Here is a 14,327-nt window from a genome sequence, read left to right as displayed (position 1 = left end):
ATTTCCCAACTCATTCCGTATTCAAGAGCTTACAGCTGCTACTCAGACTATGTAAAACGTCACCATTGTCTGAGCAGAAGGTTGATGAACCAGGGCTATTTTAAAGAACGTCTCGTTCTTTTTCTTAAAAGTTCGTCGGAAGATACCAAGACCTTGTTGATAAATATTCCGTATCAACTTCACAAATATTACATGATGGTCTTGAAGTATAGATTCTAGGTACTGACGTTGTTTATCATCTTTTACCTTTAGTGTTTAGTCCATATTTGGTAATAACCTTTTGGCGTGTCTCGGTACTTATGCATTCCGCCATTGTGTTGTTGTGCTGTAGTCATTTTTTGTATTCTTGTCTTTCATTTTGATTTTGTGCTTTCTCTATATGCCATTTTGTTTTCTTTGTTGACATATTTGTTGGTTTTCATAGTGATTAAGATTATAACACAATGTTGACTGCTGTATCCTTATTTTGACATTTTTACCTATCATGTCTATTTGTTTTGTTCACACATTGTTGTCAATATTAAGGAATTTTATGCGACTGTCATACAAGTGAGAGGTTTAGCTAGCTATAAAACCAGGTTTAATCCACCATTTTCTACATATAGTAATGCCAGTAACAAGTCAGGAATATGACAGTTGTTTTCCATTCGTTTGATGTGTTTGAGCTTTTGATTTTGCCATTTGATAAGGGACTTTCCGATTTGAATTTTCCTTGGAGTTCGGTATTTTTGTTATTTTACTTTTTATTTCAATTTCGATGAGAAAGTTGCGTTTAACTTAGTTATCAAACTATAATTATTTTGTGAGAGGACATCATTTATATAGCAGAATGTGAAGTTAAAGAGTAATGCTAGTCTCTTTCGTTCTCTCTGATGAGCGCCTGTATGAAGTTTGGCTCCTATGAATAAAGCAACATATCGACAAGAGGAAAACGTGTGGTCCATAGAAATGCCAATTACTTGTTGAAAACCACGTCCTCCAAACGTAAAAATATTTGTCAATCAATAAATATATTTTTACTTTGTGTTGTCATCAACTTCATTGAGGGTAGAAAGCTAATGATAGGAACTTTTTATTCAATACGACATCGCGAATGAAGTCTTTTATATACGAGTATTAAGACGATAATATAATATAACACACTTATGTGTGTTTTTTTCCTTTTTCTTATATCCTGTAAGTATTGCGAGCACTAGAACTACTTTTTTTCTGTTGATGAAATTAGTAAGAAAATAAGGTTCCAACGCACTCGGGTAAAGTGGACCTTGAATAAATTTTGATCATACGTGTTCAGGTATATAAACATCCTTTGCTTTAAAAAATTCCGGTTTGAGCGATAGAAGTAATACAGAAAAGCGTCTCGGACGCACAGAATTAACAAAGTGTTATTTTCATAGCATACTCTCTTTAAATTTTGCGTTGATCAATTTAGAAATTAATGAGAAAGAAAGGTTCTAACTCACTCAGACATATTTGACCGTAGATAAATTTGGCTATACTTTGAAGGTATCGTTTAAGTCGTTAGGGTTGAACGTTTCCTCATGATGATTAATCTAGAAACCGCTTCCAGCAAAATAAATTTTAAATAACTAAAAACGTGTCAAAAATCACATAAACATGCGTCAGATTACCATGTATCTTTTTATTATCTACATTGACAAGATAAACAAGTATTAATATTGATGGAATTAAATTAACGGTTTACGACAGATGCAACAGCTTTTAGTTGCGGATTTATCGTATGCCAAACTTGTGCTTCTGGTTATTTTTTCTGACTACCTGCTTGTCCACCCGTTATTTTGGCATATTGGTGTGAAAATGGAGGAATTTTTATATAGAATTTAAGCTCCTTATTTAATAGTGTTTAACAAGGTTTTTTTTTAATATATGGACCAAACAAATTTTTATGTACGTGTGTTGTGGTGCGATGTTTTATTTTCTTTTTTATTCTGTTTAGTGTGAATATAAGTATTGGTTTCATGTCCTCCGAGACTAAAATATGATTAAAATTCCTGTAGTTATTTAAAATTTTCTGTACAAATTAAAATCAAAGCAAAAGGTAATGCAAAAATTAATTGCATCATGATATGACATAAATTATTTATTTATAAATGTGTGCTCTTATTGTGTTATTGTGCAAAGTAAGCAAATACAAACATTTGCATAATACCGTAACTTAAAATATTCATATAAAATGGTATATTTCACACCTTTGGTCTATAGTACTGATAAAGTACATCTTTACAAATAATCTGACACATAAAAGGAGACTGGGATTCACAAATGGAAAAAAATAAAAAATCAACATTGGTTTTAAAATGAAAATAAAAACACTTCATCAAAAATCCCATCAAATAATAAATGATGTAAACTGCTTATGCCCATAGTTTAAAAAAAAACCATATTTGACCATAATTCCCTAAATCAATGCAAAGTTCAAATTTAAGGATAGTATGATTTCTAAGCAGGGTAAGTACTTTAACCGACCTTCAGAATTACGATCAGTCCTTTGGTCGGTATTATATTGTTAATTATGTTTTGTTTGTTTGTCGATTTTTCTATTATACCATTGTTGGGTAAGTGCGTTTCCTTTTCTGATTTTTGTAGTAGGTACAATCTCTTTTCAATAAACGTTTTGAAACTGGTATGGTACCAGAACTGTTGAGTAAAACTGTTCCAAAGTCTTCTACTGTTGACAGCAGATGTCCAGTGAATTATCGTGGTGTAGCCTTGGTGCCAGTTATATACATAATATTTTATAATATTTCAAATAACCAATTAGTATTTTGGGAAAAGGAACATGGTGTTTTGAATGATGAACTGAATGGTTGATCATATATAAAAAAAGAAGATAATGTATGATTGCCAATGAGACAACTATCCACCAGAGACCAAATGACATAGAAGATAACAACTATAGGTCACCGTACACCCTTCAACAATGAGCAAAACCCATACAGCATTGTCACTTCAATCATCGAGTGCAGGAAATTGAAACAAAGTCTACATATGCTGCATTTATTGACTGCAAGAAAGCTTATGACTATAAACAGGCTAATTTTATTCATCAAATTAAAAGTCATTTGTATCATGTTTAAAGCAATCCGATCTTTTACAATGATGTTTGTTGGTGTGTGCGTATAAATGGCTTTTTCACGGACTGGTTGTCAGTAAATAGTGAATCAAAGCAAGGATGTTTATAACCTCCCTTAAAGTCCAATTTCCATATTAACCATTTCGTGAACTTTATCAAAACACTTGATGTTTGTATAAAAAGAGAGGCGAAGGATACCAAAGGGACATTCAAAGTCGGCGTCATGGCTAAAAAAAGAAAAAGACAAACAAACAAACAACAGTATTCAAATCACAACATAGAAAACCAAAGGCTGAGCAACACGAACCCCATCCTGCTCCACACGTGGCACCCGTCGTGTTGCTCAAGCAAATACAAACCCGGTGATATGTCTAATTCGGTATGTCACATTTGAGGGAAAGGGTACGAGATAGTAGTAACGACAATTATAAATACAGATAAAGACAAAATTGGAATTCTGTTATACGAATGATATGGTTATTCTAACCAGTTCCATTGAAGACCTTCAGTTACCCTTATAGTCTCTTTCTACTTAGTATGCTGATTATAGTATGATAACAAACACTTAAAAGTGTTTAGTCGTGCATTTCAGACCGAAATCTATTGAAAGAACTAATTGTTATTTCGAATGAGGGACCTTTCAATTTCAACAGGAAAGAGGATATAGGTAAAGTAAAAATAAACCTCTTGAAACGCCGAAAATCATGACGGTCATGTTCTTATATAAATGCCAAATATTTATATTTTCATAAAAATTCATGTTTTCTAGTTATGGCTTGAAAGTATAGACGATATTGATTCTGAATTCTGGCAGCGATATACAAAGGCAGTTGGAAACAGTGGAAACGAAGTAAGTAAAACTGAATCAGATCGAAATTAATCTTTGCGAAATTTTTGTTGATTATATTCATTAATAAATAAAATATAAGATTTCTTATTAACCATACATATCTGTATCGATATTTAGTTTGAATGTCCCTGTGGTATCTTTCGCCTATCCCTTAGCAGTATACCACTACTATTGTCTTTCTAATTTAAAACCAGTACTATGTTTTTGTCTTTTATTGTTGCAGGCTTCATTTCAAGGTGTTGTTGACAAAGACAAGTATGAAAGTAAGATAGAGATATTATTTTAGCTTTCGGCCTGGTTAATATATTCTTTAGCACTAGAATATACGGCTCTTCAAAATGAGAGTATCTTAAGTTTTTTGTTTATCTTTTATCTGTATATTCGAAATTGTTAAGAAGCGATAATGTGTGTGAAGTGTCATGTACAAGTGTGAATTATAACAAAATGAATGTTTGGTAAATTGTTGCATTGGGTGAAATTATACATCGCCTTAACCTATATTAAATTTTAGGAAATTCTTTTGATAATACATTATTCTTTGTCGGATGAACAATGCCATTTCAATCCGAAAAGGAGAAATTGATTTTGGTCCAATTGCTTGTAAGGCATGCTACGAATGATTCTGACAACAAAGGTAGCACCTATAAGTAGCCTAATGTACATATACGTCATAACACGTTTTAGTGGGGTAAACGACCGCGGAATTAATGTATATCAAAAGTTCGCAACAGGATGTCATTTCGCCAAAAAATGCGGGGTTCTTGTTGCTTAGTCTTTAGTTTTGTGTAATTTTGTTTGTCTGTTTTGTCTGGCGGTCTTTTTCTATTTTAGCCATGGCGTTGTCAGTTTATTTTCGACTTATGAGTTTGAATGTTCCTTTGGTATCTTTCGCCTTTATTTAAAAGAGATGAATTGACCATTTATGTTATAGTTGAATATGTTAATTATATGGTGGAAAACATAGCAGTCTTTACATATTTAGACATATCTGGTTTCCACTATTCAAAATAAAGTGAATATCAAAGGTACAACTTGAATAATCATGTTTTTCAACTGTTAACCAATTTTTGTTTGTTTAAGCTGCATAACTAGAAACACGTTTGCGTTTACGATAACACAATTATGCACCTTTTGTTTACAGGTGATCGCGAGAAAGGAATAAGACGCTTGAGCCATAAAGCCTTCAAGGGTGCATTACAGATTTCCCTTTTGAGAGATGAACCTGGTTACTGTCTGCCGTACAAAGTCCTCAGCCTTATTACTGATGTGGATGGTTTGATGATGAAGTGGAGATGTGAGCAAACTTATTTTATAAAATAAAGTGGAAAATTGTTTAAACTGATAAAATATTCAAACGGACGTGATCGAAAAGGAACAATTAGAAGCTAATTAATGCATTTGCGTTGTAAAAGGGACAGACCGAAAAAGGATTAGTGATGTTGCCTGTTCTTGACTTAAACGAATAGGGAGCATATCGATACTCAATTAATAAATTTATAAATTAAAATCCCAGTATAAGCAGACAAGACAAAAAACAAAAAAAAAACATTTAGAGACCAGGTGCACTTATGGGGTACGCATATCTTGTCGCGCATGCAGCATCGCTTGTACGACTATAAATACATTCAGTAATTAGTGTTTAGCAAAACCAGTTGCGTTAGTGGTTCTATCATAGATCATTTTTAGATTTATAAAAAGTCGACCGTAGAACTTGTGAAGACATACTATCAGTTGCTCTTCATTATGATCTAGTTTTATGCGGCCGTTACTAATTTGCATTGAGACATAGTGTTACCAATGAGCGTCGTTCCATCCATCTGAAATTATATCATTATGCCATTCTGAAATTAAAACGTTGCTCGGACTTTTTGGTTTATACTTGAAGATCTGGAGCTGATTTATGTTTCCTCAATGTATAATATTAATGTTAACTAACAGATTGCGCTTTGTTCGCGGTGGCTATTTTTTTTTACATATTTACGGCTTATGGACTTCAAAAATATTATGAAAAGTCTTTTTGTAATGCCCGGTGATTAGCTGATTTTTGGTACATTATTGTATAATTATGACTTACATAATGAGTTTGGGTTTCATTCCTGTTGACCGAATTGTGGCGATATGGCTGTATAGGATATTAGTGTCATGCCGACTTAACTAATTTATTTAAGTAAACAGGCCTCCGTAAATTGGTTCATTGTAATGATATCGAGCTCTGGAAAATCAAACTAAAACACTGTTAAACTAGTAATAGGATATGAGATAGGCGACTTGTATCCATTTTAATAATGAGTAAGATACTATAACCCTGCGGAGGTGTATAACATTCAAAGTTCTTAAAAACTTCATCTAGTGTTCGACCACATACCTTTTCATTAAATTTTGTTACGGTAACAATAAGTGACAAAAGCAACTGTCATCGCTCCCTTGTCCTTTCGTTTCCGTCGTTTAAAAACACCATTGTATGTGATTTTCAATTTTACCCGATACTTCAAAAGCTTGGAAATTATCGAGCTGTTTTGGTCATTGTGGGCAATGTTGACCAGCAGCAGGAATACCGTTATTTTAAAGATAGAAAATCCGATAAACGACCAATCATAAGTTCATTGAAAGATTATGTTACATACTAAAATGTAAGAAATGTAATTATTTTTTCTACATTTTTAGCTCACCTTCCCTAAAAGGAAATGTGAGCTTTTGCCATCACTTTGCGTCCGTCGTCGTCCGTCCTGTGTAAACTATTTCAAAGACGTTCTCCTCTGAAATTACTGAACCAATTTCAACCAAACTTAAGCTGAATGATCTTTAGGGTATCTAGTATAAAGTTTGTGTTTTTTTTCTGTTTCGTCAAAAAACATGGCCGCCATTGATAAAAAAAGAACATAGGGGTAAAATGCAGTTTTTGGCTTATATCTCAAAAACTGAAGCATTTAGAGCAAATCTGACATGTGGTCAAAGTGTTCATTAGGTCCAGATCTACCTACACCTGAAATTTTCAGACGAATCAGACAATCTATTTTTGGGTTATTGCCCCTAAATTGATAATTTTAATGAAATGTTGCCATTTAAAGGCAGTTTTACACAATTTGTTCATCATGATTGTTAACGTTAAAAATCTCCTCCTCTGAAACTACTGAAGCAATGTCAGCTAAATTTACGCTGAATAATCCTTAGGGTATGCTGTATAAAGTTTGTGTTTTATATTATGTTTCATTAAAAATCAAGGCAGCCATGGCTAAAAATAGAACATAAGAGTAAACTGTGGTTTTTTGGCTTATATCTCTAAAACCAAGGTATTTGAGCAAATCTGACGATGAGTTAAAGTGTTCATTAGGACAAGATCTACCTGCCCTGAAATTTACTGCCAAATTGAATAAATGATTTTTAGGTTATTGCCCCTGAATTGATAATTTAAAGGAAATTTTGCAATTTTGGTTTTTATCTTGAATATTATTATAGATAAAGATAAACTGTAAACAGTTAAAATGTTTAGTAAAGTAAGATCTACAAATAAGTCAAATGAATAAAATTGTCAATTGAACCTTAAGGAGTGTTTGCCCTTTAAAGGTAATTTTGCATAATTTGTTCATCATGTTTGTAACTTTCAAAAATCTTCTCTGAAACTTATTGAAGCAAATTCAGCCAAACTTGGACTGAATGAACCTTAGGGTAACTAGTATGCATTTTATGTTTTATTTTCTTGTACGTCAAGAAACATGGCCACTGTGGCTTAAATAGAACATAGGGGTAAAATGCAGTTTTGATAAAAAAAAATAGTTTTTGGTTATTTATCTTGAATATTACTATAAATAGGGAGACACCGTAAAAATGTTCAGCAAAGTAAGATCTACAAACAACTAAATCTGAAAATCTTTTTTTCTTTTTTTTTTTTCATTTTTTGGGTAAATCCGTTCTGAGTTCGGGATCGTGGTTTTTCTTTTATCATTTCCTTCTTACATCAACTTCCTGTTTTATTTTGCATCCTGGTAAGAGGTAAGATCAGGCTGTTGTTTAAATAGTCTAAAAAAGTATAATTGTCATGTAATTCATCACTTTCTGAATTTTTGATGAAGGAGATGAATGCAGAAATGTTTTATACCAATGACAAGTTATAACCTGAAATCAAAAATTGTATTGTTTTATCACTGTAAATTTATTCACGTTTTTGGATTTAATTGCTAAATACTTGGACATTTTATGACTAATAAATTTGCCCAGACCCTCTGAGAACGTAGTGGTTGTCCCCTCAGAGCTGACAAGAAACTGGAGTTTACAATAAAATATGTTGAAAAATTTGTTTTTATTACTTGCCTAAAAAAACAACTGTAATATTGCCTTGTAAAAACAGACTTTATAACAGACTCACAGGTACTCACTAAGGGTCATGCATGCATCCTGCTCCATGTGAAAGGATGATTTTCTTTCTTGATGCAATGTTGACCCCCCTCTCCCACCCCACCCCAAGTAGCTCTGTTAGCACCAGTATATTGATTTATCCCTCTGCTTCAGGAAAAAAAAAAAGTTGCAAAAACTTGCCTCTTGTCAATATTTTGGAAATTTACTTTCGTTTATGTCTATAGCTTTGCAATATGGTCTAAAGAGAGTTGAATATAAATATGACTAAAGCTTAAGTTGGAGCTATTTGGATAAAAGATAGAAATTGACTTGTGCCCCTTGGAAATATTAATCATATGGAAAAAAGGTATCGTTAACACTCTCACGTGTACAATTCTTGACAGAATTTTATCAATCTTTTATATACCTGTTTTTTTTTAGATGGGGCATATTATGGTACATGTTTATCGTTGTCCGTCCGTTTCCATCGTCAACACTTCTGACAATAACTCAAAAATGCTTTGTTCCTGAATTAGGACATGCACAAAAATTCAGCAAGTTATACATGTTTTGTGAGATGTAAACCTATCACCAATAAATTGTGTACCTCTAGCTAATGTGAAATAAATAAACACACTGATACATACAGGAAGTCTATTTAAAAAAAATAAATAAATATTTGTTCTTATGTTGTGCTGTAACACCACAGTCCCATGTTAAAGACAGGGTTTAAATACAGTACATAAATTTTATCCCTCCTTGGACAACTCAAAATCCAATAATTTTAGTGGTTGTCATTTGTTGCTGTGTTTCATATTTGCTTTTCGTTTATTGTTTTTAGCTCACCTTTCCTAATTGCCATGCAATACTCTCAGAATGCTGTATACTATCCACACTGGTTTGTGTCCACACTTATTAATTATAAATTAAAAACTTAAAAGCAAAAGAAAAGCTTTGATGAAAAATTTAAATAAAAAACTAAAGGTGAGAAATTCAGGCTCTTGAGAGCCTCTTGTTTTATGTTAATATCTGTTTAACATTTTCAAGAGGTAACAATATTTACAATTTTCTCTTATCGAGAAAATCCCAAAAAAAAAACTAAAAACAAAACAGATTGTCAGTACTCACACCTAATTTGTTCAAGGTAATTAAATTTTGTAACACTTATTAAGTATTGCAATATGAATAATTTATTCAAACGTTTATACTTACATTATAATGAATATGTATTGATGTTGTCATAATTTTATTTGAAAGACAACCACGTGCTAATGGTGCATCGCATGATTGGAAGCAAAGCTGGAACTGGAGGATCATCAGGATATCAGTATCTACAATCTACAGTCAGGTATTGTTAAAATATTACAGATACACTCATCATATATACCAGGCTTATAATTTGTATATGCCAGACGAGCGTTTCGTCTACACAAGACTGATCAGTGACGCTCGAATCTAAAAAGTTTAAAGACAGACTAAAGTACGAAATTGAGTACCGAAGGCAACAAATTCCGAAAGGTTTTCCAAATACAAATAGCAGGACAGAAAATCAAGCTGTTTATAAAAATATAATTTTGATAATATTGAATTAAATAGGAAATAAATTCCAATCTGTCAAAAGAAATATATGAATAAAACATTGTTTTTAAATGATTATAAAACAACTTTAAAATAAAAGAAGAAAGTGTCTGAGGACACGAATGCCCCCGCTCAAGCTTTGCAATTTTCCTAGTTAAGAAGGGGTAGAACTCTAGAACGGTAAATGACTCACTGCCCAAATTCAAACTCTGTCTGGGTGTTGTGGTTCTTAGTATTGTATGTGGGTTTCATAAAATTTGAACGAGACAAACTTAAGTTAGAGTACAGAAACTGAAAAAAAGTTGCAATGTTCCAAGTTATAAAGGACATAACTCTAGAACGGTTAATGAAATACTGCCAAAATGTTAACTCTGTCTGCATGTTGTGGTTCTTAGCATTGTGTGTGAGTTTCATAAAATTCAGATGGGCATAATAAAGTTAGAGTGCGGAAAAAAAATACAATTTTCTAAATTATAAAGGGGCATAACTCTAGAGCGGTAAGTGACTCACTGCCCAAATTCGAACTATGTAGACTGCGAGTTTTTTGGTTCTTAGCATTGTGTATGAGTTTCATATAATTTGTCTGAGTAAATTGTTTTAAGTTAGAGTACAGAAACTAATAAAAAATGCAATTTCCCAAGATATAAAGAGGCATAACTCTAGAACGGCAAGTGACTCACTGCCTACATTCGAACTCTGCTTGCTTGTTTTGGTTCTTAGCATTGTGTTTGAGGTTTATAAAATTTGGGTGAGGAAAACTAAAGTTAGAGTGCGGAAACGAAAATGGTACGGACGGAAGGTCAATTGTAACACTTTATGCCCCCATTGCCTATGGCGGGTGCATATAAAGTTGCTGCAAACATCATGTTCCGTTCGATACGAATTATATTACTGTTATTTTTAATTTTTTACTGAAATGATTGTCAACTAATTTTTCTGAACAAAGTTTCTATAATTTGCACGGTTAAAACGAAGCGTATAAAGATTACATAAACTATTAAAATTTTAGTTGTCGACATAATCGTCAGTGACGCAGCACCCAATCTGCATTCAACATAACTAAAATACCAACAAATATCAATTACGCTTGCGAACAAGTGTGCCATTAATACACGAATAGTGGTAAATATATATTACATTACATTACATAAAAAAATCACTGAAAGCATAACATAATATTATATCTAAAAAGTATGTTGCATTAGCATTATAGCCATAATTTTTTTTTCATTCATGTATTCAGATTCCTTTTAAGTTCTTCTTGCAATTGTTTTTTTATGATTTGCGGGCATCAATTGGTGATTTGATATGTTTAAATAATCTATAACAACTGAAAAAAACATCGTTACAAAATACTGTTAAAGATCAGTTACATGACATTTGATCTAAGGTACTAAATTTCAAACAAACAATTGTGGAATTTTTTAATCTTTGAAACAGTGTTGTTATAGAATACCATACAATGTATATAATTATACTGTTTTCATCTTTTAACAATGGTTGCATTAGATCTGGCTATTTATGTAGTAAATTTCAAAATTGTTTAGTTTTAAACACATTTACCAGTTGAAATTGATACTTGGATCACATCAGTATCATGAAAACGAAATAGGAACTCTTGTCCGTATTCACACACAAAAGAGACGAAATTAAAATATAATACTACGACAACTGGCCTGGATCATATCATTGGTCATCTATGATACAGATATTCTATTACGATCAACCAAAATAAGTTATTCTTTTGTTATGTCAAATAACATCTGCAGGTTAATAATTTGTAGGCATGTGCTTTGTAATTTATTAATTTGAAAGACGAACAATTAATTGGTTTTGTCACATGTTTTCAGAATAGATTGTCCCGTTTTTATAGGAAATTAAGACGCGAAATGCTGTAAATATTTTTTATGTCACTATTCAGCGAATTGTAACATACTTAGCGCTTGCCAAACTAAGCAGCTGTTTATTTTGATTCACATTTTGATTATTCTATTTTCTAAACATGTATCATTATACAATATCTTAATTTTCAGCGACAAGTACAGAATTTTCATCGATTTCTTCAACATGTCAACTTTTCTAATGCCTCGTCGAGATTTAGAAGCCGTTGCAGAATGACATTGTGAGAATAGAAACCTGAACAAATATAGTTGATAACGTTATTCGTAGCTTATAGGTGCTGTAATTGTTTTATTTTTTAATCTTTTAGAATATCTATTTCTTTTTCTTAGACCATTACTGAACGTCCCGCTGAATATTTGTATATATACCCCAGGAATAGATTACCATAGCTGTATTTGGGAGTAATACCACCATTGTTTCCCCTTTTAGTCTTTGTTAAATTGGCACTTTTCAAAAAAATTGTCTAGAATTTATCTTTGGTTCAGAAAAGAAAAACTTGGCATGAGTAAAGTTTTATCCTGTTCAGTACTACAGACAAAAATTCACATAACATTTCATTGCATATAAGATAATAACCATCGCTGGAAGTTAACCAATCGAATTTCACCCCTTTTTTTCTTGTTTACAAGCTTTAGTAATCATGTTACCTCAAGTTTCCAAAATATTTTATAGAAACATCAAATAAAAAAAGAATGGGGATTGAAAACACCCAAGATATATGTTAATGAATCAGAAATTTTTACTGCAATGAAATGTATGATTTATTTCATACAATTGTCAAATTCAAGGGAATATTTTTTTTCTGACCCTTTTTCGTATGAAACCGGATGTGACGTACTATGATTTGGTAGTATTACACCTTTGGCCAAACCTTTCGGAATGTTTGACCCTCAATAATCATCAACTTCGAAACGTATTTGGCCTTTTAGCTTTTTGATTCGAGTGTCATTGATGAGTTTTTTAATAGACGTGTCGGATTTACACAATTATAAGCCTGGTATCTTTGGTGAGTTTTTTTTGCAGAGTGTACTTTTTTATAGTATTTAAATAAAATTATGGAAATATAGATCATTGTCGTTGTTCTTAATTATCATTTCTTCGAGCGATAGCTACAAAGAAATACTATGAAAAGATAAAAAAATAAAAATTGAAGGAACTCTTCCTGCTTATTTCCTTTTTGTTAAAATAGATAAATCCAGACTACAATGGGAAGTAATACTTTATTAGGGTAAATATTTCAAAAATATATAAAATAAATTCAAACGTGTCTGAACAGTATGCATTAAAAAAATCGTTTCAGTGTAAATGTTCAATATGTGATCTTTATTACTTTATTTGAGTAAAACAATACATCATAAATGAAACAACAACAAAAAAAAAAAAAAAAAAGAATGTGAGAAGAGGTATACAGTGGAGATCACTTCTAACCTCTCATTAGAACTGTCAGAATAATCTGTCATAGAACTGTTCTAAACTGTCCTAGAACAGTTCTACCCTAGAACTGTTCTAAGTAGAACTGTCAGAATCAGTTCTAGGTAGAACTGTCAGGATCAGTTCTAGGGTAGAACTGTCTAAAACTGTTCTAGGTAGAACTGTCCAAATCAGTTCTAGTCGTAGAACTGTCAGCAGAACTGACCAAATCAGTTCTAACCGTAGAACTGTCAGCTGAACTTACTAAATTAGTTCTAACCGTAGAACTGTCAGCAGAACTGTCTAAAACTGTTCTAGCCGTCGAACTGACCAAACCTGTCAGGATTGTAGAACAGTTCTAAATGACGGTTACGGACATTTTCCGTAACGAGAAATGTTAAAACAGTGCTGTGATGAGAATTTTTTAATATATATTATATTCTTTTGACTTTTTTATATTTAAGACAAAGAGTTCTTAAAACTGTTCTATGGATAGAACTGACTAAATCAATTCTAGCCGTAAAACTGACCAAATCAGTTCTAATCGTAGAACTGTTTTAGTCGTAGAACTTCTAGCCGCAGAACTGTTCTAGTCGTAGAACTGACCAAAGATTTGGTCAGTTCTAGGTAGAACTGTCTAAAACTGTTCTAGGGTGGAACTGTCAGGATCAGTTCTAGGTAGAACTGTCTAAATCAGTTCTAGGTAAAACTGACCACATCAGTTCTAGGTTAGAACTGTTCTAGCTAGAACTGTCTAAAAGGTGTCAGGATGACAGTTCTACATACTGTCCTAGAACAAATCTCCTGACAGATTCTGACAGATTTGATGAGAGGTTAGAAGTAATCTCCACTGTACGTCTATAAGGCAGTAACCTAACATCATCATAGAACCAAAAAGGCGTATCAAGGTCACACGGTCATCAGTGATAGAAGTTTCAATACCATATAAACGAAAAGCAAACCGCTCCTATCTATATAATCAAGGCATAAAGTGGATTCATTAAACAGGAAACATCTGCCATCAATTTAAGAAAAATCAATGAGACAAAAGATAACTTATGACGAATTGACTGGTCTTTTTAAATGCCCTTTAACGTATAAACTTGGTTTGCGAATAGTCAGTTCTACCCTTGACCATAAATTAAGATAACAGTAAATCTG

The 14,327-nt window shown here is 32.4% G+C and overlaps 1 protein-coding gene across 1 annotated transcript in view; it reads left to right on the top strand.

The window, feature by feature from the left end:
• Nucleotides 1-12,822, top strand: part of LOC127722179 (tryptophan 2,3-dioxygenase-like) — a 57,518-nt gene extending 44,696 nt beyond the window's left edge. The window contains exons 8-12 of the mRNA XM_052229073.1: nt 3,864-3,944; nt 4,168-4,207; nt 5,086-5,238; nt 9,534-9,624; nt 11,888-12,822. Of these exons, the coding sequence (XP_052085033.1) occupies nt 3,864-3,944; nt 4,168-4,207; nt 5,086-5,238; nt 9,534-9,624; nt 11,888-11,972 (450 nt within the window). The 3' untranslated portion in view covers nt 11,973-12,822. The remainder of the gene's footprint in view (nt 1-3,863; nt 3,945-4,167; nt 4,208-5,085; nt 5,239-9,533; nt 9,625-11,887) is intronic.
• The last annotated feature ends 1,505 nt before the right edge of the window (nt 12,823-14,327 follow it).

Source organism: Mytilus californianus, unplaced genomic scaffold (genome assembly GCF_021869535.1).
Source record: "Mytilus californianus isolate M0D057914Y unplaced genomic scaffold, xbMytCali1.0.p SCAF_1, whole genome shotgun sequence".
In the NCBI taxonomy this organism is placed as follows: Eukaryota; Metazoa; Mollusca; class Bivalvia; order Mytilida; family Mytilidae; genus Mytilus; species Mytilus californianus.
This window is presented reverse-complemented; position numbering and strand designations above follow the sequence as displayed.